Source organism: Heptranchias perlo, chromosome 1 (assembly GCF_035084215.1).
Source record: "Heptranchias perlo isolate sHepPer1 chromosome 1, sHepPer1.hap1, whole genome shotgun sequence".
Classification (NCBI taxonomy): domain Eukaryota; kingdom Metazoa; phylum Chordata; class Chondrichthyes; order Hexanchiformes; family Hexanchidae; genus Heptranchias; species Heptranchias perlo.
The window spans coordinates 68,656,561-68,683,246 of NC_090325.1; the positions used below are offsets into that span (position 1 = coordinate 68,656,561).

Genomic DNA, 26,686 nt, shown 5'->3' on the forward strand with positions numbered 1-26,686 from the left:
GAACTGTAGGCCCACAAAAAGATTTACTGGATTACACAGACCATTACAGATTAAAACAAATACTAGCAATACATTATTTTGTTACATTCTCAATTTTTGGGTAATTAAATGATCTATTATTGTAATTATAACATATATGAAAATCTATTTTTAAAATGATTTTACATTTCTGCAGAGCATCGTCCTCATTCTGTACAAACCATAAGGAGTGAAGGGATTTTCATGAGCTTGAACTGCCTAGCATAAAGCTAATCCGTTGGCTTCATAACATCTGCTCTGAAGAACCTCTTTTCTTTTGCTGACTGTGCCTTTTTATTAAACTGCATTAACATCAGCAAGAGGTTTAATTGAAGAATTAGGATTATAAATATTTTTCACAGTGTTTAGGATTAAGGAACATTACCTTGTCCTGCAGCTGTTTTAATGTAAATGTGTTTTCATAGCAGTCATCAGACTTACAAATGTCCATGTCTCATTCAGTCTCCTACAGAAAATACTGAGAGTAAAGCTAGCATAAAGCACCCATGCACAAATCCACGAGTGCTCTGCTGTGCGTGGGAGTTCACAACTACTGAATGGTAAACGGTTAGTTCACTATCTGTTTCTTAGCTGCACTAATGACTATTAAGATACTAAGAATTTCACATATCGTTCCAAATAGGAAACACGTGCAGCATACTAGTAGCAACAAGCACATTTTCAGAAAATTTGCTCAGGTACTTCTGGGAACTGAACTTTGCGGACACAACTTACCATATCCACGAATGCCTCCTAAAGGGGAAATTATTCACGTGCATCATTTTCATGAATCTTCCTTTACAGGGAATCCTCTCAATCCTTGAAATTGAAGTTGTGCAGACACCTTAATACACAATCAATTTCTGGTAGCAATCTAATCGATCCTCTCTATTAATCTTGACCATAATGTATGTAGGTTCATTTTTACACATTTGCAGTCATTGGATTGTTTATTTAAAAAGCAGTTTAGAACCACACTGCAGTTTGAAACATCAGTGCTGTCATTGTTGTAACTGTTTATGACAATTCTTGAAGCTTAGCACTTGAATCAATTACGTAGACTCCTGCTTCTAGTGAATGAAGGCAATCAAAACAGTAATTAGGGTCAGGTACAAAGAAAAAAGCAGAGAGAAACAGTCCAACAGAAAATATATTCCATCTTCCAGCATTATGTAAAATCTCAACAATATAAGAGGACAGAAGACCCCAGCTATGCAGAAGACTCTTCTTAATTATCATTAAAGGAAGGTGTGTGTAGTTTTACTTTCTTTTTCTTCGTATTCTTTCTGCAAACCTTTCAGCTTTCTTGCACAATACATTCATTTCGACATTCACGAAAAACAAATTCTTCTTCATTGAGTTTTTCCTTCTGGGATGGTGATGTTGATTTTATAATCATGATAATGTACTGCAACTCAATAAACTTTTCACTAACAGTTAAAAGAGCAGGGATTCAGTCATCCACATCTGTAGCTAGGCATCGAGCCCTTTCTGCTCCAAGCTCCAGGGTGATATTTAGCTGCCATCACAAGTATTTTTGTGATTGTTCTCTCATTTGGATTTTTTTTAAACTATGGACGATATTTCTAAAAGAAATTTTTATTCAAGCAACGTGTGCTTCTATGCTTCAAAACAACTTAAATGTTGATCTTCTTAGTCCATGCAGCCTGTGTAAATTTGGCATAACAGTAGATAACAAACAGAACAAAAGGATGTCAGCAATAATACAAAGGAAGGTGAAGAGGAATGCTCCAGAGCTGAATGTCATCTAAGAACCTCTCCCCTACCGTCCTTGTTCCTTTTTCTCCAATCCAGTTCACCAACAGTTGTCATTACTGTTCTGTCATTGTTAATGGGATCATCTGCTTGAAGTCTCTGTTTTCCAAACCTTGCATTTTTGTAAAGGCGTAACAATAGAAAATACTCACATTTAATAGCAAAGTGTCCTGACAATTGTGGGTTCAGGCATATCCAGAGTGTGTGACATGCGGCACAGAAAGGTTCAGCACATTCTCAGTGACTCAGTTACTTCACTCTGCTGCAGAACCAGCTTCAATCTTGTGAGAATGCTGCTGCACAGAGGATGTGCTGTCGTCAAGGGGCCCTTTTAGGTAGGTTCCATTTTCAACAAATTTGCTTATAAGCTTGTTTTCAGCTAACATCCTAGTAGATGGGTCTATTAATGATATTACACAACTTAGTTAAAGAAAATTAATGCATTGTTTCTCCATTTCCATCTGATTCACACCAATGTTATTAGTGACTGGATCACCCCAAAATACCCTAAAAGACCCCTTGACAGCATAGCTAATGCCTTTTTAGGGCAAGTGGGAAGTAGTAAACAATGAACTAAACAGTTATACGATATAAGCTTCAGAAGACAAATATAAAAACAGAATGAGCAATTAAAATGGGGATTTTTTTTGTTTTTAGCAATGAAAAATTGGGATTTTTTATTGTAAGTAAACCTCTTTAAAAAAATTTGTGATCATTGTTCAACACTTCACATATATTACAGATGTACTCGCAAGTAATATTTGAACAATTGTTTAATAGGTTGTGTGACAACAGAATAACAGAATTTAAATGATTCAATTTAAAAATAAACTATCCTTAAAACACAATGATTTATTGCATTTTCTGTGAAGATAAACTGCTGAGGAAACCTTCAGTAGCACTGCAGTGCTACAACGTTATTCATGTTCCTGTTCTGCCAAAAGCTTCTTCTTCATTTGTATACTCCAATTGTTCTCACTTATATTAAAACTCTAGGGGAACCTTAATGATACTGCCATTCCCCCCCATCACCATCCCATAACTTAAACTTCTATGTTTGACATTCAACATTTTCATAAAAAGAGAATTCAGTATACCACAAATTATCTTTATCTGCTTATTGTTAATTTATTTAAGTAGAAATCCTCATTGGTTATTCTGTTCGTACAATATGCAACTTTTGTAATATCTGAGATGCCTTTTACTTCTCTCCAATATGAGGGACTTCCAGCTGCTCATACATGATGAATGGCCACTTGGGCCTTGTAATGGGCTGTAAGCACCTGGGGAACCATGCCCAAGCAAGAGTCAGGGCCTTCAGAAGAGAGGGAAAGAAAATTGGGTGTAAAAAATCCCTTCAATGAAGAGTGATATTCAGGAGACCACCTTGACCCGTTTTGTGTTGTAGTGATTCGTGAAAGGCAAGTTTGTTCTTTTGTTAGAGAAAGTTCTGGCTCCTCCATAACTCTATGTTGCATAAACTATGGATAGTATGGTAGTAATCATGGAGGGTAGTAGCGGAGAGGTAGAACTGGCTGTCATCAGTTTACCTATGTTAGGCAACTCCATGCCTATGGATATTGCTGATAAGGGGCAGTTTGTAGACAAGGAAGAGAAGGGGCCAAGGATGAAACCTTGTGGAACGCTGAAAGTGACCATGCAGAGACAGGGGGGATATCGTCACAGGAGATATTTTGACTATGTTGGGACAGGGAAGGGTGGAACCAAGCCAGTATGATACTATGGATGTAGACTGAAGTAGGGATATAATAGGTAAAATGAGCATAGAGCTGGGTAGCAATGACACAGTCAATGATCTTAGATTGGAAAGGGTTGGTTAGAGATGGGGTGGTAGTTGGAGGGAACAGAGAGATTGAAGGTAGGTTTTCGAGGAGAGATGATGACTGGAGTTTTGAAGGATAAGCAGATGAAGCCTCAAGAAATGGAACTGTGGCCAATGTAAGCAAACAAAGAGACAAGGAAATGTAGTTTTGTAGTCCTGATTTGGGTCAGGAGGGGGTTGAGAGTGCAAGAAGTGGTTCTCATAGAAGAGGTTAGTCCGATGTGGGCTTGGGGGTGGGAGAAGGGGGAGAAGCTGGTTAATTATGTGGAATCAGGGACAATGAAGGCAAAGTCTGAGGCAGCATTCAAGGTGAAAAAAAATCCATGAGCTTCACAAACTTGGATGTGAGGACGGAGGTGGCAGAGGAAGGGGCTGTAATATAACTGATTTATTGATATATTCATAAAAGCTACATAAAAATGATTTAATGGCATAAATGAAACTTCTTCCCACACTGCCTCCATTCTTTTAATCTGTTTAGCTGTAACACTTATCATGGTTGCTCTAAACTGTTGCAACACATCATAACTGTATTGTTATCACCTCATGTTCACATGAAAACAGGGGCCTAAGACAAAATGCTATCAGATAATTATCAATAACTATTTAAATTAAATTAATATTCCAACCTTTGTATTTTTCGCACTTACAACATCATGGGTCATATTATCGAGAGCTTTTAAATGTTACACATTCATCTGTGATGCAAAGTTTGAATTTGACTGACATTAAATGGATGGAAGCAGTGGAGTAAGAAATCAGCCCTGGGCTAGTGGAAAAGAAGGCCATCCTGGAAGCCTGGCACTTAGTAGGCTTGTCATTTTCATTTTCGTTCACTCTTACCTTATCCAGTGAAGTAAAACTGATGCGAGTTGTGTCTGTGCACAGTGTAATGCACTGTATTATCTTTCAGATGCTCTGTCCTAACTTTATAAATATCATTTTTTTTATGTAAGGACTCCTTGAACAAAATGAGCTCTCATCATCTGAATATCATAGATACTATTTTAGTTATTTCAGAATTCCTCTCATTTTTATGAAATTATTTTTAAAATTAATTTTCTCCTTTTATCTGTGATGCCTTTTTGCTGTATAGGATGACATCTAGTTGTTAGATAGGATCATTACTGACTTCCAAGCAGACAAAAACATTCTTCATTTTGTTTTTTATTGCAAAATTACTAGAATTAAAGAAGTTGGCAAACAATTCTAGAATTTTGTTAGTTCCAAGTAAAATAGCATTAGAATTTTCTATTGATGACATAAAAGTTTATTTTGTATCCCTTCACTTTGTTTTATAATTCTTTGCATCTATATTTTCCATATGTGTCTCTGTAGGAAGTGATTTGACACCACAAAATCCTTAAAAACAATTTAAGATTTTTTGAAACAAATTTAACTGATAATTTCCTTTCTACGTATTTCTTTCAACATCAGCCCATTCTGAAAACCACATGTGTCTGTAAACCTCCAGCACTTGAACAATAATTTGTCAATTCAGATATCAACTTATTCCTTTTGATATTGGGTGAGGTGAAAACCATACCAACATACATTTCAAGTCCCAAAAAGAAGTGAAGTTTGAACTCTAAGTTAAACAGTTCAGCAGATAACTGCCAAAATTATAAGTGACTCCTTCTAATCAAACATCACATTCCTTTGAAAAAAACATGAGAGCATTTTTTTCTTACCGTTCCTGTAAACTTATTTTTATTTGTGCTTGGGATGTGGGCTAGGCCGGCATTTATTGCCCATCCCTAGTTGCCCTGAGAATGTGGTGCTGGACCTTCTCCTTGAACTGTTGCAGCCCTTGTGGTGATGGTGCTCCCACAATGGTGTTAGGTCGGGAATTCCAGGATATTGACCCAAAAACGATGAAAGCACGGCAACATATGTCCCATTCAGCGGCAATATATGTCCCATTCAGGATGGTGGGTGGCTTGGAGGGATGGTAGCTCTTGTCCTTCTTGGGGAGTGAAGTGCTATTGAAGTAACCTTGGTGAGTTGTTGCAGTGCAATCTGTCAATTGTACATTCTGGAGCCACAATGGTGTCAATAATAGAGAGGATGGATATTGAGTCCAGTGACCCAGGTGCTGACCAAGCAAACTGCTCTGTCCTGGATGGTGTCAAGATTCTTGAGTCTGCACCCATCTAGGGAAGGAGTGAGTATTCCATCGTACATCTGACTTGAACCTTATAGATAATGATGTTTAGAGGGGCCAGGTGGTCCTCGGCCTCTGCCCTGCTGTTGCAGTCACTGTGTTGATAAGGCTGGTCCAGTTAAGCTTTTGGTCATTGGTGATTCCCCAAGATATTGATGGTGGGGGGCTCGGCCATGTGGTGCCATTGAAGGTCAGGGGAGATGGTCGGGCTCGAGATGGTCATTTTTACCTGGCATTTATGTGACATGAAAGCTACTTGCCACTTGTCAGTCCAAGCCTGGATGTTGTCCAGGTCTTGCTGCATACGTGCATGGAGTGCCTCATTATCTGAAGAACTGCAAATGGAACTGTGCAATCATCAGCAAAGAGCCCCACTCCTGACCTTGTGATGGAGGGAAGGTCATTAATGAAGCAGCCAAAGATGATTAGATCAAGGATGCTTCTCTGAGGAACTTCTGCACTGGTGTCCTGGGGCTGAGATGACTGGCCCTTCACATCTACAACCATCTTCTTATGCATCAGGTATGACTCCAGCCACTGGAGGATTTCTCCTTGACCATCATTGATCTCAGTTTTGTTTGGGCTCCTGCATGCCATACTCAGTTAAACCATACCTTGATATTGAGGGCAGTTAATCTCAACTCTCCTCTGGTATTCAGCTCTTATGTCCATATCTGGATTAAGACTGTGATGAGGTCTGGAGCCAAATGGTTCTGAGCATCAATGAGCAGATTAAGGATGAATAGGTGGCACTTGAAGGCGTAACTGATGACTCCTTCCAGCATTTTACTGTTGATTAGGAGGGGGATGATTGAAAAAGGCTGAAAGGGCTGTAATTCGCCAGGTTAGATTTATCCTGGGTTTTTTTTGGTTGGGACATACTCAAGCAATTTTACTCATTCCTAATATCATAGTTGGACTGGAATAGCTTGGCTAGGGGAGCAGCTAATTCTAGTGCACACACCATCAGCATTACATCTGGAATGTTGTCAGGACCCACAGCTTTTGCTGAGTCCAGTGCACTCTGCTATTTCTTAATGTTACATGCAGTGAACCGAATTGGCAGGACTATCTATGATGTTGGGGACCTTGGGAGGAAGCAGAGCAGGATTGTCCATTCAGTATTTTTAGCTGAAGACATTTGTAAACACTTCAGCCTTGTCTCTTGTATTCACATGCTGCACTCTACCATGGTTGGGGATGGGAATCTTCAGTTCTCCATTCTGTGTGGTAGGGCTACAGGGCTGTGATCCGATCTGTTGATTGCAGGACTGCTTAGCTCTGTCTATAGCCTGCTCTTTTTGATGTTTGGCATGCAGGTAGCTTATGTGGTAGTTTCACTAGTTTGGTGCCTAATTCTAAGATACGCATGATGCTGCTCCTGGCTTATACTTCTACACTCTGTCCTAAGTATGCTCCACTTAGTACGGTGGTAGTGCCACACAACAGAATGAATGATATTCACTAGGACTGTACAATGGTCACGCCTGGCATTGCTATTGGCACTGTGTCCTTCAGGATGCAGCCAGCTCAACTAGTGGTGCTACTACTGAGCTGCTCTCGGCGATGGATGCAGCCTTTGCTTCACTCAGCCTTTCCTTTAAGTGTTATTCAGCATGGAGGAGTACTGATTCATCATTTGGGGGAGGTGAGTGGAGGACAGCAGTTGGTGATCAGCAGGAGGTTTCTTTGACATTGTTTGACCTGATGCCATGAGACCTCATGGGGTCCAGAGTTAATAAGGACTCCTACCAGTCAGTATATCACTGTGCCCCCTCTATCCTGTTGATGGGACAGAACATATCCAGGGATGGTGATGGAGGAATTTGCATGTTGGCTGAAAGGTACGTTTCTGCGAGTATAGTGATGACAGGCTGTTGCTTGACACAGCTGTGGGACAGTTCTCTCAACTTGGGCACCAGACCGCATTGGAGGAGGACTTTTTGACTGGGCTGGGATCGTCGAAATCTTGACCTGATACCAATAGTCCATCTGATTTTTTCCTTATTTTTGAATTTCGTAAGAACTATTCACACCTGAGTGGCTTTCGAATGTATAAAGAGTCAACCATGTAGTGTGGGACTGGAGTCATATGTAGGCGAGACCAGTTGGATTTTTAGAAATTACCAGATTTATTGAATTTAATTTCTCAACTTGCTATGGTGGGATTTGAACTCACGATCTCTGGGATGCTAGTTTATTACCATAACCACGATGCTACCCGCTGCATGTAGATAGCATTAGCAGAAACTAAAGGAGAAGGAAAATGGTCTCCAAATAGGCTAGGTTCTGCAACGTGCTCAGCTGTCACTTTTAATAAGCAGACTCTGGAAAATGCAAGCGCAGCATAGATATAAACATCAAACATACTACGTACTGTTCAGACTGTAAATTTCTGCATAAAAACTTAATGTGTGACATATTTAGTACTTTTGTCTATCCAAAGTGTGAATACCATTCACAAGAATTGTGCGAGAAACTCAGGGAGGATAATACAAAGGGATTTGATATTGTTTGCTGTGCGGAAAGGACTGTGAACAGTCAATGTCTTACAACATGATGACTGGCAAGTCCGGATATTTTTAGCAGGTCACTCTATAGTTCATCTATGCAGAGACCTAATGCTGTCTGTTCAATGATGAATAGAACACTTCCTGAGAGGACTCACTGCTGGTTAGCATTGACGTAGGTCTGTCTCAGGCAGGGCCAACAGACAATAATTTAGTGCTGTGCACAAGCACAATTTCCCCCGGGCAACAGTAATCACCTATTTAAGGATTAGAAAATACCTTTTACCTAATATATAAACAAAGCTAGATTTACCCATGAAGTATATATAAGTAATTGAGGCAAATTATCAATCTAGAATCCAGCAGAGGAGCTGCGGAGTACACAAACAGCTTTTTAAGTAACGTTCTAAAATGTATTTGTCATGAAGTCAAAAATGCTTTCGACTACTTAAATAATTTAGGTAGTCACATTTGTAACATGGGGCATTCTTCTGAAATAGAGACAAGACACCAAGAAGATAGAAAACAGAGCTTTGAAAAATAAAACAGGAGATTTATCAGCAGTGTCCATTTCTCCTATTTGTAACTTGGAAATTCTCTTCTAAAGGTGAAGCTATATTATACTTAGCTCATCGGCACACCACTGTTCATTTTATGTCCCTTCTCCCCTCACAGCTCACAATACGAAATAGCATTTTTGTGCAACAGGGACAAATTAAATTAACTCCCCAATGAGTTTGCATTTACTTAAGAATGTAGCAGAAGCAATAACAACCCCCCAGATGTTTTGTCCTTTTGGTCCTCTTGGTCCTCTTATAAATATTTCAAAAGGAGTAGCTTGCTTCTTTGAAAAGTCCTTGTTTAGTTTTCTCACTATTTAGTCTTAAATAGTAGTTACTATCTGGAGTAGTTACATACAAAAGGAAATTATAACAAAATGTAAAAGTGGAAATAGCAACATAAAAAAAAACTTGACTTGGACAGTATTAGTGCTAATTCAGAACTAAATTTGATGCTGCTTTCTGAACCACACGAGTATTTTCAGAGGCCCATGTTCTTTTTCTCATTCAGTGATCCAGTGCTCCCATTGGTGATCTTCACTTGAAGGGAGTATGGGTTGGAATAACACAAGACTTGCCTCAATTCTCCAACTCGAGCTCCCTTTGAATGAGAATGCACTTTACAAGCAGTGAATTTGCCACATTGTTTTTTCCCATTGCAACTGCTCATGTTACACTTGCCCAACTTCATACTGAATACAGCTGTTTATTCTTTGAAGTAACCATTGTCCAGAGAGCTATAAAAGATTAATAAAGAGTAGCCCAAAGGTTGTGAAACTGAATACCAAACTAGAAATGATGTAGGTGTTGAAATTACATCAACAGTGGTAGACATGCTCAAACAAAATTGAGGGTGCGACAGAATGCTTTCCTAATGTACACTGCCATCCCCTGATGAGTCATATAACATTTCAGATTTTTAATTGTTTCAAAACAAATAGCGATTTGAATTTAATAGGCATTTTAATTACTTTTAACGATTACACAGTAAACGCATTATGTAGTTCCTCATTCTTTCATTAACATGTGGGGTGTTGCTTTATTGAGAATTAAAGCTGTTTTTCCAAACAAATGACTAAACTGAATTATTATAATGATATGATTGTGGAATCCAAAGCTTTGAATGGCAGTAGAGCAATAAGCTGATTACTGCAACTCATAAAGTGTTTATGCTTGAGTGTAAGTCATATTGGGGACCCATTTTTGCTCTTTTAACCACTGGAGCTCAAATGTAATTGGGCATTTTATGACAATATGAGTATTACCACACTAGTGTCATATGAATGACAGGTAACCTTCCTTCCCCTGGCTTTATTTGACCATATTCATACAGTTATTTCTCCAGGATGGCTGCCATATGTCATGCGATGTGTTAGAAAACATGAAAGCATTCTGGTAACAATAAACCAGATTTGAACTGGAGGTTAAATGCTGATCAGAATGGAGGGGGCGATTTCCACTTTAAGCGTCATTTGGGTGGGCTGTGGGCGTATGTGTCCGTTGTCTGGAGGAGTCAGCGTGGGACCCAACCGCGTTAGTCTTGGATCCCAATTAGAAGGCATTTGGTAAGCTACTAACTTCCTTTGCAACCAAGAAGTATTTGCATAGGAATTATGCCTTTGAAGTGACATTTTCACCTACCTGATCATAATGTGTATCCTCTCTTACCTAGAAAGATGCTAGCAGTTAACAAATTTAAATTAATCAGTCACATCTCACAGATTGATATTAAACATCTACTTTGTTTTTTCAGGATTTCTTATGCCAAAGTTATGATGAATGAGGAGAATCCCCGTGGAAATTCAACCCCAGAATAATCAGTTCAGATCACAAGAGGGTGCTGTTGTTACACTCCCCATTACTCCAGTATATGGTTAGATGTTGGGCAGTATGGACACATTTCTGAAATTCTCAGGTACCCCTGTAATTTGCAACACTGATTTATCTGGAACAGGAATAAAGGGGATCAGATCAGAAAGCCAAGGCGCACCAACAAATCCACAAATAGTTCTATTCCTTTCTCCCTCATGTACTTATCCAGCTTCCCCGTAAATGCATCTTTGCTATTCGCCTCAACCACACCATGTGGTAGTCAGTTCCACATTCTCACCACTCTCTGACTGCTAACTTTATACCGTTGTTTAAAAAGGGAGAAAGGCATAGACCGAGTAATTACAGGCCTGTCAGCCTAACCTCGGTGGTGGGCAAATTATTGGTAACAATTCTGAGGGACAGTATTAATCATCATTTAGAAAGGCACAGATTAATCAAGGACAGTCAGCATGGATTTAAGGGAAGGTCATAAGAACATAAGAAATAGGAGCAGGAGTAGGCCAATCGGCCCCTCGAGCCTGCTCCGCCATTCAATAAGATCATGGCTGATCTGATCCTAACCTCAAATCTAAATTCATGTCCAATTTCCTGCCCGCTCCCCGTAACCCCTAATTCCCTTCACTTCTAGGAAACTGTCTATTTCTGTTTTAAATTTATTTAATGATGTAGCTTCCACAGCTTCCTGGGGCAGCAAATTCCACAGACCTACTACCCTCTGAGTGAAGAAGTTTCTCCTCATCTCAGTTTTGAAAGAGCAGCCCCTTATTCTAAGATTATGCCCCCTAGTTCTAGTTTCACCCATCCTTGGGAACATCCTTACCGCATCCACCCGATCAAGCCCCTTCACAACCTTATATGTTTCAATAAGATCGCCACTCATTCTTCTGAACTCCAATGAGTAGAGTCCCAATCTACTCAACCTCTCCTCATATGTCCACCCCCTCATCCCCGGGATTAACCGAGTGAACCTTCTTTGTACTGCCTCGAGAGCAAGTATGTCTTTTCTTAAGTATGGAGACCAAAACTGTATGCAGTATTCCAGGTGCGGTCTTTTTTTTTATTCGTTCACGGGATGTGGGTGTCGCTGGCAAGGCCGGCATTTATTGCCCATCCCTAATTGCCCTCGAGAAAGTGGTGGTGAGCCGCCTTCTTGAACCGCTGCAGTCCGTGTGGTGACAGTTCTCCCACAGTGCTGTTAGGAAGGGAGTTCCAGGATTTTGACCCAGCGACAATGAAGGAACGGCGATATATTTCCAAGTCGGGATGGTGTGTGACTTGGAAGGGAACGTGCAGGTGGTGTTGTTCCCATGCGCCTGCTGCTCTTGTCCTTCTAGGTGGTAGAGGTCGCGGGTTTGGGAGGTGCTGTCGAAGAAGCCTTGGCGAGTTGCTGCAGTGCATCCTGTGGATGGTGCACACTGCAGCCACAGTGTGCCGGTGGTGAAGGGAGTGAATGTTTAGGGTGGTGGATGGGGTGCCAATCAAGCGGGCTGCTTTATCTTGGATGGTGTCGAGCTTCTTGAGTGTTGTTGGAGCTGCACTCATCCAGGCAAGTGGAGAGTATTCCATCACACTCCTGACTTGTGCCTTGTAGATGGTGGAAAGGCTTTGGGGAGTCAGGAGGTGAGTCACTCGCCGCAGAATACCCAGCCTCTGACCTGCTCTCGTAGCCACAGTATTTATATGGCTGGTCCAGTTAAGTTACTGGTCAATGGTGACCCCCAGGATGTTGATGGTGGGGGATTCGGCGATGGTAATGCCGTTGAATGTCAAGGGGAGGTGGTTAGACTCTCTCTTGTTGGACTCACCAATACCTTTTATAACTGCAGCAATACCTCCCTGTTTTTATATTCTATCCCCCTAGCAATAAAAGCCAACATTGCGTTGGCCTTCTTGATCACCTGCTGCACCTGCATACTAACTTTTTAATTTTCTTGAACTAGGACCCCCAGATCCCTTTGTACTGCAGTACTTTCCAGTTTCTCGCCATTAAGATAATAACTTGCTCTCCGATTTTTCCTGCCAAAGTGTATAACCTCACATTTTCCAATATTGTATTGCATCTGCCAAATCTCCGCCCACTCACCCAGCCTGTCTATATCACCTTATAGGTTTTTTATGTCCTCCTCACTCTCTACTTTCCCTCCCATCTTTGTATCATCTGCAAACTTTGATATGTTACACTCGGTCCCCTCCTCCAAATCATTAATATAGATTGTAAAGAGTTGGGGACCCAGCACCGACCCCTGCGGAACACCACTGGCTACAGGTTGCCAGTCCGAGAATGTACCATTTATCCCAACTCTCTGCTTCCTGTTAGATAACCAATCCTCCACCCATGCCAGAATATTACCCCCAATCCAGTGATTCTTTATCTTGAGCAATAATCTTTTATGTGGCACCTTGTCGAATGCCTTCTGGAAGTCCAAATACACTACGTCCACTGGTTCCCCTTTATCCACCCTGTACGTTATATCCTCAAAGAACTCAAGCAAATTTGTCAGACATGACTTCCCCTTCGTAAAGCCATGCTGACTTTGTCCTATTAAATTATGTTTATCCAAATGTTCTGCGACTGTCTCCTTAATAATAGACTCCAAAATTTTACCCACCACAGATGTTAGGCTAACTGGTCTATAATTTCCAGCCTTCTGCCTACTACCCTTTTTAAATAAGGGTGTTACCTTGGCAGTCATGACTCACTAACCTGATTGAATTATTTGAGGAGGTAACGAGGAGCGTTGATGAGGGTAGCATGTTTGATGTAGTCTACATGGAGTTTAGCAAGGCTTTTGACAAGGTGCCACATGGCATACTGGTCAGAAAAATAAAAGACCATTGGATCCAAGGGGAAGTGGCAAGTTGGATCCAAAATTGTTTCAGTGGCAGGAAGCAAAGGGTAATGGTCGACGGGTGTTTTTGTGACTGGAAAGCTGTTTCCAGTGGGGTTCCGCAGGGCTCAGTACTAGGTCTTTTGCTTTTTGTGGTATATATCAATGATTTTGACTTAAATGTAGGGGGCATGATTAAGAAGTTTGGAGATGATACTAAAATTGGCCATGTGGTTGATAGTGAGGAGGAAAGCTGGAGACAGCAGGAAGATATCAATGGACTGGTCAGGTGGGCAGAAAGGTGGCAAATGAAATTCAATCAGGAGAAGTATGAGGTAATGCATTTGAGGAGGGCAAACAAGGCAAGGGAATACACAATAAATGGGAGGATGCTGAGAGGTGTAGAGGAAGTGAAGGACCTTGGAGTGCATGTCCACAGATCCCTGAAGGTAGCAGGGCAGGTAGACAAGGTGGTTAAGAAGGCATACGGGATACTTGCCTTTATTAGCCGAGGTATAGAATATAAGAGCAGGGAGTTTATGCTAGAACTGTATAAAACACTAGTTAGACCACAGCTAGAGTACTGTGTACAATTCTGGTCACCACATTACAGGAAAGACGCGATTGCACTCGGGGGTGCAGAGGAGATTTACAAGGATGTTGCCAGGACTGGAGAATTTTAGCTATGAGGAAAGATTGGATAGGCTGAGGTTGTTTTCTTTGGAACAGGGAAGGCTGAGGGGAGATTTAATGGAGGTATATAAAATTATGAAGGGCCTAGATAGAGTGGATGGGAAGGACCTATTTCCCTCAGCAGAGTTTTTAATAACCAGGGGGCATAGATTTAAAGTAATTGGTAGAAGGATTAGAGGGGAGCTGAGGAAAAGATTTTTCACCCAGAGGGTAGTAGGGGTTTGGAACTCACTGCCTGAAAGGGTGGTAGAGGCAGAAACCCTCACTGTATTTAAAAGGTGCTTGGATGTGCTCTTGAGGTGCCGTAACCTTCAAGGCTACAGACCAAGAGCTGGAAAGTGGGATTAAGCTGGATAGCTCTTTTTCGGCTGGCACAGACACAATAGGCCGAATGGCATCCTTCTGTGCCGTAAATTTCTATGATTCTATGATTCTAAAGAAGTTTCAGTAAGCAACAGTAGATGTGCCAGAAAGTGGGTGGGACCAGCCAGCCACAGTTGCAGGGCCATCTCAGGAGCCAGCACAAGGACACCTGGATCCCAAGTTATTCCCACTGAAATCCTGCAGATAGCCAGTATGTCTACTACTTCCACAAGGGAAGCACAGGTTAGGGCTTAGAACATAAGAACATGAGAAATAGGAGCAGGAGTAGGCCATCCGGCTCCTCGAGCCTGCTCCGCCATGCAACAAGATCATGGCTGATCTTCTACCTCAACGCCATTTTCCTGCACCATCCCCATATCCCTTGATGCCTTTAATATCTAGAAATCTATCGATCTCTGTTTTGAATATACTCAATGACTGAGCCTCCACAGCCCTCTGGGGTAGAGAATTCCAAAGATTCACCACCCTCTGAGTGAAGAAATTTCTCCTCATCTCAGTCCTAAATGGCCTACCCCTTATTCTGAGACCGTGACCCCTGGTTCTAGACTCCCCAGCCAGGGGAAACATCTTCCTTGCATCTACCCTGTCGAGCCCTGTAAGAAGTCATACACAATACGCCAGCACAAAAGGAAAGCACTATGGTAAAATAAAATAGTGTCACTCACAAAGGACAAAGTAGGTTAATAAACTGCTGTACTGTATTTGAACTTTGTCAATTTCCTTCTAATAGTTAGATCGCTAACAGCAAAAGGTGGACATTGGTAACAGCAAAAGGTGGGCACTTCCTAGCTGCACTGGTGTTTCTATTTAAAAAGCATTTGGACAGTTACATGGGTAAGATGGGTATAGAGGGATATGGGCCAAGTGCAGGCAATTGGGACTAGCTTAGTGGTATAAACTGGGCGACATGGACATGTTGGGCCGAAGGGCCTGTTTCCATGTTGTAACTTCTATGATTCTATGATATTATTCTCCTGGTCAGTATCTGTGATCTGCTCTGACCTTGGTGTTGGATCTCTCTTCCGACTCCATGGTTAGGCTATTTTCTACTGGGAGCATGCAGCAAATGATCATGGTCTTGGAGATCAGATTCTATTCCTTTTTGGTTTTTGACCATCATAATGACGGACTCTGATTCCATCGATGTCACATCCCCACTCCCTGCCATATTCATATCTCATTTGCTTATGAACCATTATCCCATCAGCCTTTTCCCTTTGATAAATAATTTTAACCCCCCCCCCCCAACAGCCTAAACTTAACCACTTGTCTTCATTTATCATGTCAATTTGCATTGCCATCTCTCTACATATATTAATTTTCTGTCAGTGTGACATTAATTAATTCTGTTTAGCATTTAGTACATATTATGTTTAATTATGTTAGTTATTGTATTGTTTCACTAGCCACAATCGGTGAAACTGCCATAGTATACTTTAAGATGATTATATTGATATAGGTACTGGTTTTATATCACCCCAGCCAACAATTTTAAAACTAGTAAATCATACTGCAAGTTCTAAATTAAATATTGTGCAATTCATTTGCACCCATACATATTCATTTTGTTGTACTCATCAAGTTGAAGTGTGTCAGTGCTGGAGAATAGAACACTTTTTTGCCAATTTTGTCACCCAATATCAGCATTTAGTAGGAATAATAAAGCAAGCTGCTGATTCCTGCTCTCTTTATTCTTCACCAAACTCAGAAGACCCTTGCCCAACACATCAGTGTAAATTGTTTCACTTACCAGATACTGTTGTGGCCTCTCAATTCTTTGCAATTGGTGCCAAGTTAAAGAGGGTTTTGTGTTGGGAGCCAACATCTACTAGGATTGAATTCCGACTGGCTAAACCTACTTTGCAGATGATCTTCATAGTCATTAGCGTGAGAAGACCTTAATCTCAACAAGTTTGAGGTGCATTTGGATCCATGTCCCAGAGGTGAATGAGTCACAGAAGTGAAAGAAACAAGGAATTGCATTTATATAGTACCTAACCACATTGCATTTTAAAGTACTTTGCCTACAATTAATTACTCTGAAGTGCAGTGACTGTTCTTATTGAGTTAAGATCCCACAAGCGACAATAGATGAATGACCAGTTAATTTGTTCTTGGTGGTTTTGGTTGAAGACAAATATTGGCAAGCACTTAGAAAGCCATAATCAGGAACAGTCAGCATGGATTTGTAAATGACAAATGCTCGAATTTAATTTAATTTTTGAGGAAATCATAGAGGCCCCGAAAATCCAAGGACTTTCCGGTGCACTCCTGCTTCAACCTCAGTGGGAGTGCACCAGAAGAACTGTGAATTTGGCTGGCACCCAAATATGGCAGATCTAGCCTTACACTGGGTTGGGTTGCTGGGGGTGGAGCCTCCCTCTGCCTCAGACAAGGTCATTTGCATAAGAATGGGGCAGAGCTGGATATAGGGACTCCCTACATTGGGACTTCCTGCTTTCATGGTCCACAGAAGAGGTATGCCCGGTAAAACCTAAAGTGGTTCTGGGCAGGGACATAAGAACATAAGAAATAGGAGCAGGAGTAGGCCAATCGGCCCCTCGAGCCTGCTCCGCCATTCAATAAGATCATGGCTGATCTGATCCTAACGTCAAATCTAAATTCATGTCCAATTTCCTGCCTGCTCCCCGTAACCCCTAATTCCCTTTACTTCTAGGAAACTGTCTATTTCTGTTTTAAATTTATTTAATGATGTAGCTTCCACAGCTTCCTGGGGCAGCAAATTCCACAGACCTACTACCCTCTGAGTGAAGAAGTTTCTCCTCATCTCAGTTTTGAAAGAGCAGCCCCTTATTCTAAGATTATGCCCCCTAGTTCTAGTTTCACCCATCCTTGGGAACATCCTTACCGCATCCACCCGATCAAGCCCCTTCACAATCTTATATGTTTCAATAAGATCGCCTCTCATTCTTCTGAACTCCAATGAGTAGAGTCCCAATCTACTCAACCTCTCCTCATATGTCTGCCCCCTCATCCCCGGGATTAACCGAGTGAACCTTCTTTGTACTGCCTCGAGAGCAAGTATGTCTTTTCTTAAGTATGGAGACCAAAACTGTATGCAGTATTCCAGGTGCGGTCTCACCAATACCTTATATAACTGCAGCAATACCTCCCTGTTTTTATATTCTATCCCCCTACATATGCCAGGATGAACCCTGCTCCACGGACTTACAGAACCAGAAACCTATTACTTAAATGAAGGCATATGGTATTAAAAGGAATGCAGTCACATGGATAAAGGAATGGCTAGAGGACTAGAGGAACAAATGTGGATAAAAAGATGTTTTTTGGATTAGCAGAATGTCTGACAGATATACAGTAAAAGCCCACAAATTCTCCAAAGCGGCTGTGGACGTACTTCAGGAGGAAGTCAGGCAGAGGAAAGAGGCCCAGTTTGGCACAGAACAGTGCCAGGCCTGGGGCATAGGTCAATAGAAGGAGATTGCCTAGGGCAGTCAGCGCTAATACAACCACTTGATGCACGGCACCACAGTGCAGAAAGAAGTTTGCTTTCTCCATAAAAAGTCAGAGAAAGTTAAAGCAGACAGCCACAACTTCCATGTTCCCAGCAAACAATAACTGCCCTGTTAACTTTATGACAAAAAGAATGGCCCACAAATTGCACTGTTGAATCTGCTCCCCTTGATAACCTCGCTTTTCCTCACCACAGATTTTTCGCTTGGTCACTTAAACTGCTTTGACCCTTCCACAGTTTCTTCTTCCTGGATAAAACCCTCAGTATTATCCGGTACCTGAAATTCTTTTGACAGTCACTTCCTTTGTTTCTACAATATTCTTGCTGAAATTCTATCCTCTCTTTAGTGTAACCCGTAATGTAATCCCTGCCTTTTCTGTTGGTCTCTTCCTGCATGACTGCCTCCCCAATTCGCTCTTTATACGTGTTCACTGACTTTCCTCAGTTCTCTCTTCTAAAACTGCACGTATTATGAATGAAAATTTCACACTGACTAATCTCCCTGAGCACATCAACTCTACTCTCCAAATCCATTATCCTTTCCTTCAAAATTTTGATTAGAGGACAATGTTCACAATAATAGCCATGTCTGAACCTCACATCTTTAACAATTATAAACATGGCTTACACTTTTGCTTTCATCCACTCTCTGTCGTTTTGCTCCAAACACCTTGATCTAAACACCCCACAAGCTCAACATTTCCTTTGAATGATTCCTCCTTATGTTAACTCTTTTTAAGGTTGTTATATGGATCAGGATGAGAAATTAATCGAGCAACCTTCAGTGAAAAAGAAAGGCCTGACTTGTTTGAACTCACCTTCTACTTGGGAGCGGCTTCTTTCTTGCTATTATGCAAATCACTGCTGTTTTATTTGGCTAGATTGTTAGGCAGCATGCCACCTTGAGATCCCCCAAACCTAATTAAGGTAGAATTCAAGGACATTAACACCCTTCGGTGAAATCACACCATCACTACTGCTGGACTGATTCACTGGGAGGAAGTAGAAAAACATGGCAGCAGTTTCAGTATCACAAAAAGAAAACGGCTGCAACGAGCCTGGCTGTTTCTCATTGATGTTCCAGCCACAATTCCAGCAATTTCAGTGGGGTTTATCTTATTGCTTCTCTCAGCAATTTTTCAAAACTCTCTGTTTTGGCAAATTTAAAATTAAAAAACATGTGACAGCACACCATAACAATGAACTAGAAATTTAGGCTACAATTTTCTGTCAGCCAAAACTGTTCTTGCACAGGACTGAAAAGGACTCAGTATTCCATTTGGTTAGTACCAAGGACGAATATTCCTCAATCTCCCAACAATTTAACCCATTTTTCCATTAAATTTTCCACACTACCTACCACTCTGAGCAGTCCATTCCACACATTCACCACCCTCAAGGGGGCTGGAATACAAAGGGGTGGAAGTTATGTTAGAGCTGTACAAAGCTTTGATTAGACCCCATCTGGAGTACTGCATTCAGTTTTGGGCACTACAATTCAGGAATAATATATTGGCCTTGGAGCGGTGCAGCGCAGATTCACCAGGATGATACCAGGGCTAAAAGGGTTAAATTATGAGGACAGGTTGCATTGACTAGGCTTGTAATCCCTTGAATATAGAAGATTAAGGAGTGATCTAATTGAGGTGTTTAAGATTATAGAGTTGATAGAGAGAAACCATTTCCTCTGGTGGGGGAGTCCAGAATAAGAGGGCATAACCTTAAAATTAGAGCTAGGCCATTCAGGGATGATGTCAGGAAGCACTTCTTCACACAACGGGTAGTGGAAATCTGGAACTCTCTCCCCCAAAAAGCTGTTGAGGCTGGGTCAATTGGAAATATCAAAAGTGAGATTGATAGATTTTTGTTAGGCAAGGGTATTAAGGGTAAGGGAACCAAGGCGGATAGATGGAGTTAGAATATAAATCAGCCATGATCTAATCCTGTTCCTATGTTCCCTCTGTGTAAAGCAGTTAAATCTAAATTATCTGTGCACTATCCCTCTTCTAAGGTTGAGTTCACATCCTCTGATTTTGGAATCGACAGCAAATTCTTAATGCAGTGTTGGGGCTCAAATTATCTGTTTCTTTAAGAATCTTGAATACTTGAATAATATCTCCTTGAGCCTTCACTTCTCAGAATAAACAGGCTTTTCAATTTCTCGTAGCTCAGCTATCTTAAACTGGGTGTCAGTTTGGTTGCTCTTTTTTTAACAATATTTCCAATTCCTGGATATCCTATCTATAGTAGTGACCAGAACTATACATGGTACTCCAAGGTTATACAAGTGCCTTGTACAGACTCAATGGCCTCAAATTTCCACAGGACCAGTGGCGTTCCTGGGGCAGCAATTCAGCAGACAGTGATTGGAGGGGCCGAAAAATGATTAAATAGATCACATCTGCAGAAATTGTACTTTCCTTGACAAACTCCAGTAAATTTGTTAGGCAAGAGATCTCTTCCATAAATCCACGTTGACTCTGTTGTACAATACTTCATCTATCCAGGTGTTTCATTATTCCTTTTTTCAGAATGCCTTCTAATAATTTACCCACAAGTATTAGGCTCACTGGCCTGTAGTTCCCTTAATTGTCCCTGTGTCATTTTTTGAAGAGTGAAGATATGCTAGGTCTTCAAGCCCTACTCTCATTTCTTTAAATGATTCTCTAAAGATAGTGGCAAGGATGTGACCAATTTTGCTAGCCACTTCTTTCAGTATGAAGTTTATTTGGGCCTGGTGTCTCGTTTTCCTCAAGCTAATCAGTGACTGCCTTATCTGATATTTCTATTTATTTTAGTAATTCCTCCATTATCGCCAGAAATTCAGATTCCACGTCAGAAAGACTGCCCATTATCTCCTCGATGGACACAGAAAAGAAGGATTTATTTAGTATATTTGCTATCCCTTGGTCAATTGATATCATGTTACCTTTGATATCTTTCAGTGACCCGACCATTTCCTTTTTCACCTATTTGCTATGAATATATTTCTGGAAATGCTTGACATTTCTTTTAATATTCCCTGCTATCCTAACTTCGATTTCTATTTTAGCTCTCCTGGACAATTCCTTAACTTCATTTACTTGGTTTCTGCTTTATGCATTAGGAACAATATCTTTTTTGCCTTCTTCCCCTACATTGCTTCCATTCTAGTCATATGAGTCCTCTGTTACTCTTCTTCCACAGTAGTCTGTATTGATTTTGGATTCTGTATTTAAAGAAAGAACAAACTTGCATTTATGTAGCACCTTTCGCAACTCAGGATGTCCTAAAGCATTTTACAGCCAAATAAGTACTTTTTGAAATGTAGTCACTGTTATAACGTAGTGAAACATGGCAGCCAATTTGCCCACAGCAAAGGCCCAGAAGCAGCAAAATAAATGACCAGATGATCGGTTTTAGTGATGTTGGTTGAGAGATAAATATTGACCAAGACACTAGGAGGACTACCCTGCTCTTCTTCAAAATAGTGCCACGGGATCTTTTACGTCCATTTGAGAGGGCAGATGGGGCCTCATTTTAACATCTCATCCAAAGACGGCAGCTCTGACAGTGCAGCACTCCCTCAGTACTGCACTGAATTGTTAACCTAGATTATGAGTTCAAATCTCTGGAGTGGGCATAAAACCCACAATTTTCTGACTCAGAGGTGAAAGTGCTACCACTGAGCCAATAAACATGATCTCCTTTTCTTGCATGTTTTTCCCCATTAGCAATGCTGTCCAGTCTAATTTCCTTAGCGCACTGCTCACCCCCTCAATTCTGCCTTTCTAAAGTTGAAAACCAGTAATTCACTTTTCACTGTTACTGATCCAAAAATTTGAATGTGGACAATATAGTGATCTTATTCCACATAGTTTTTAAACGTAATGACCAGTGAATGCAAAGGAGTGTTTTTAAAAAATATTAAAAACAAACATTTAAAACAGCTGAAATGAACAATAGGTCAGTCAGCATCTGAAAAAGAAAGATAGGACCATAGGCTTTAATATTGACCCCCTCCCCCACCCCACGACGGGTGGGAGAAGGGTGGGGCGGGGTTAAAAATTTAAGAATGGGGAACGCGTCCCCAACCGCTGAGTACGCACCTGTCACCTGTTTTGCAGTGGCGGGTTTCGTGTTGTGCGAGTGTCCCACCATGATGAGGCGAGACACTTCATTAACATATTTAAATCAGGCTCCCACAGTGCAATTGGGAGCCTGATTTAAATTTTACAAATGCTGCGCAGGTTTCCGAGGGCTCAGGAACCTGGCAGTGAAAGTGAGGCGGGAGCATCTGGCTCAAAAAGGTAAGTGCCATTTATAGCACTCCTTGTGGGCAGGAGGAGCAGGCACGCTCCCTCAAGGAAGCATTCGGCCTCCCCTCCGATGTCCTCTCCATCTCGCGATCGTGGCTGACCTCTGTCCCCATGCCCTGATCTCCGGCCTATCCCCCCTCCCAATTGTCAATTTGACCAGCTGCCAGGTGGGAAACGGACACATTGCCTGGCCTTGCGCATTCACCGGCCTCGACGCCCTCCCCACCTCCCTGTAAATATCGGGACTATAGAGTGGTGGAAACTTGCAGCTCAGAAAGAGACCCTTTGGCCCATCATGTCTCTGCCAGATCTTTGTTAGAGCAATCCAAAACTAATTCAGCAACCTTGCTGTCAACCTATAGTTCTGCATCTTCCTCTGCTTTAAATATTTATCCAATTGTCCTTTAAAAGATGCAATAGTCTCTACCCTTTTCACTCCCTGTGGCATAGCATTCCATTCTATAACAAACCTTTGAAAAAAAATGTATCCAAACTTCTACACGCATACTTGTAGCTACAATTTTAAATTGATGACCTCTTATTACATACTTCCAACCAGAGAAATAGTCCTTCCCCTTTACAGCCTTAAAAGCCTTCATAATTTTAATAACCTCTATTAAATATCCTCAGCTTTCTCCGCTCCAGCGAAAATAATCCCAGTATCTCAAGTTTCTCCTCATAACTACAGTTTTCCATCCCTGGCATAATTCTGGTGAATCTACACTGTACACTCTCCACGGCGTAAATGTTCTTTCTATGATGAGGGACCCAAAACAGCATGTAGTACTTTAATGATGGCCTAACCTGATTTTTGCACAAACATATCATGATGTCTTTGCTTTTGTATTCCATGCCATTATTTATAAAACCAAAATGCTGTTGCTTTTTTTTATATAGTATGTTAATATTTCAGTTAGGACCCAATATCAAAACGGTCATCGCAAACAAGGGAAGCTTCTTTATAGATTAACCAAAATAATAAGCGGAAAGGCAAAAAACAGGTAGGACAATAAACATTATTCGATAGCTGAAGGTCAAGATAGTTCATTGCAAAAATCTATGCTATTGATGCACTACTGAAGTACAATGACACATCAAACTTGTTCACCTTTTACAAGGGTATTGTTTTTCCAGTAAGTGAATAGCAGTATCATGTTACAGGATGTTTGGAAACATGGATGCACACTAATGTAAATGGATGATGCAATACTGTAACAGCATCACTCATCAACATATCTTGATGATGATCAATGAGTGGAATGTGTCAAACACTTTGCAGACAATGGGGTTAGTTTTAATCTAACCCACCCAGCAGGAAATTGATGGCTTTGGATCTGCTGTCCATTTTACACCCCACCTGAAATGGATGGGGTGCAAAATGGGTGACCGATTCGATCCCGTCAGTTTCCCGTCAGGCGGGTTAGGTTAAAATTATCCCCTTGCGTAGTCACTGTTGGTTTGTAGGCAAATGCAGTTGCCAATTTGCTCACAGCAAGCTCCCACAAATAGCAATTAAATAAATTAACCATTTTGGTGGAAGAAGGAATGTTAGGCCAGGACACTGAAAGAATTCCCCTAATAAGTCTTCAAATAGTGCATCGAGATTTTACATCCACCTGACCAGGCACAGGTCCTCAACTTAACAACTGATCCAAAAAATGACATCTCTGATCAGGCAGCAGTCCCTCTATGCACTGAAGTATCAACCTAGATGACTAGCTTAAGTCCTGCAGTGGCTCTTTAATCCACAATTTTCTAACTCAGAGACAAGAGTACTACCACCGATTCAAGCTGACACTTTCAGGAACTGCACCACCCAAAAAATTCCTTGAAAAAGCAACAATGCTCCTTTAAGAACACACTGCTAAAGCATTCTGAAACATTTGTTGTACGACTATAGGGTCATTAATGGGTGACTAATAGCTGCAGGACAAAAGAGTGAATGTTAACCTCGCTCACAAGTTTCTACTTAATAAGAATTTAGCAGCCTAACAAGACAGAAAAGCACAGGCACAAGGAGAAAGCCGCTCTCGAGTGGATTATCCGTAATGTTAGGGTTGGTTAGCAGGAATAATGGGTAATTTTTTATGAATTATGACGAACATGTGATCTAATTCTACCAGAAATGGCTTGCCAATAATTAATTTTAAGGCTGCATTAAGATGCTGGTGTTCTTTCACTATCAGAAGATCTGTGAACATTGAGAGAAAGCTGTTGCTGCTATTTTTTGCTTCCATATTTGTACTTCATTTTTGTGCACTACATCAGGCGTGGGCAATCTTTCAAAACTCAAGAGTCAGAAATGGAAATTGTAAAGAAAGATTTGCATTTATATAGCACCTTTCATGTCCGGGAGACGTCCCAAAATGCTTTACAGCCTATGAATTACTTTTATGAAGTGGAGCAATTTTGTTATGAATGGCAAACAGCAGCAGCAAATTTGCACATCGTAAGATCAGACAAACAGTAAATGAGATGTATCGCCAGTTATTATGTTCTTTCTGACAGAGCTGGTTGATGGATGAATGTTGGCTGGGATACTGGAAGAATTCGCCGCTCTTCTTTGAAACGTGCCATGGGATTTGTTACATCTGCAAAGCCTCATCACACCCGAAAGATGGCAGTGCCAACAATACAGCATTCCCTCAGTGCTGCTCTTAAAACCTACCTCTTTGACCAAGCTTTTGGTCACCTGTCCTAATATCTCATGTGGATCAGTGTCAAATTTCATTTGATAATGCTCCTATGAAGCGCCTTGGGACATTTTATTATGTTAAAGGCGCTATATAAATGCAAGTTGTTGTTGTTAAGTGTCAGCCTAGATCATCTGCGCACGTCTTGGAGTGGGGCTTGAAGCCACAACCTTCTGACTCAGAAGTAAGAGTATCACCACTGAACCAAGCTGGCACTGATACTAACAAAGGTCCACCAATTTTAAATATAGCATCCTGCTTTACTCACTGACATTCCCACCGTAAATACAACTACATCACTGAGTACATTTTGAAACTTAGCCCATTGGTTTAATTTTGCCATGCTTTGTTTCCAGAATGACGCTCTACTAGAGGTGACACCCTCTGGCTTCTTTTTTGCTTCAGAATTCGCTACAGTTGAAGGTTCATGCTTGTGAAGGTAACGGCGGTATTGGTCCTAGTTAGCTCTTTTGCCAGCTCTAGATTGTTGAGTGCTTACAGGTTGAGAGTGTGTTGCAGGCTCCATCTCGCTGGATATGATTGTGTATTCAGGCTAAAATTAGATGAATCAAAAAATGATTCCAAAGGTAGAGGAACACAGCATTCCCCTACCCTCCGTACAAGGTCAGAGATCTCCTCTAAAATTCCGGGGATGCGTCTGCATTATTTGCATAGTCAGAGCAGGCCATCAGCACCTGAAAGGACACATCAGAGGTGACCACCCCTGCCTAAGCCAATCTGCCCTTCTAAGGCAAAGCAGAGTCCTCTAGAGGCCCAAATGGGCTGAATGTTTATTTTAAATGCTGCAGCTCCCAGTAGAGCCACTCTGACTACAGAAGATAATCAATCCCCTCTGGGCCTTCGAAGGGCATAAAGGAAGGAATTGCCGTGGGAAGTCTGGGAGGTCCCACCAACACGTCGCCTTGATGTGGGGGTGGAAGATTCACCCCAGCCATCCCCAGACAGAATTTAAAGGTCCAGTCCAAATGGGGCAGAATCCCAATGGAGCCAGGATCCAAGCCATATTCCAGGCCATCATCTCCAGCATAAATGCAACTTACAACTGTTCCAGTCCTATGACAAATGAATAAACTAGTTCGGCATATGGTATAACTATTGTAGATCGTAAAATGTAAAACCTTGAATCTATACACGCTCATTTCCAAACAATCTTCATCTCTGGTAACAGCAATTTTAGCTGGAAAGAACATTAGGAATTTCACCTGAATGATGCTCAAAGTAAGTTCTTTTAATCAAATACTGAAACATTAAGAACTGAATATCACACAACTTTCACTTTTGATTGGCTGAAAATGTTTGCATTGCCACACTCCAATTATCAAACCCCTTGACCTCTCATGAAAATGTACGTTAATTCAAAAATCAAATTTTTTAAAGAATGCCTTCAAAATCTCCAAAAGACAGGCCCAAATGTTTTACTACACTTGTTACAGCTCGGGACATCGGGCAATTCTTTTATCTCTCCAACTCACAAAAAAGAACACTTGGGCTGCATGGCCTGTTTCTGTGTTGTAACTTCTATGTATTTCCATGATGTACATACATAGGAATTTTTAGGAACAGGGAGAA

The 26,686-nt window shown here is 41.1% G+C and overlaps 1 protein-coding gene and 1 long non-coding RNA gene across 2 annotated transcripts in view; one reads left to right on the forward strand and one right to left on the reverse strand.

The window, feature by feature from the left end:
- pde4d (phosphodiesterase 4D, cAMP-specific) overlaps positions 1 to 2,051 on the reverse strand; it is a 642,699-nt gene extending 640,648 nt beyond the window's left edge. The window contains exon 1 of the mRNA XM_067986363.1: positions 754 to 2,051. Coding sequence (XP_067842464.1) covers positions 754 to 806 — 53 coding nt within the window. The 5' untranslated portion in view covers positions 807 to 2,051. The remainder of the gene's footprint in view (positions 1 to 753) is intronic.
- Positions 1 to 25,535, forward strand: part of LOC137323028 (uncharacterized) — a 143,090-nt gene extending 117,555 nt beyond the window's left edge. Inside the window, exon 3 of the long non-coding RNA XR_010963278.1 lies at positions 25,453 to 25,535. This is a non-coding gene — a long non-coding RNA (uncharacterized lncRNA). The remainder of the gene's footprint in view (positions 1 to 25,452) is intronic.
- Positions 25,536 to 26,686: the final 1,151 nt, after the last annotated feature.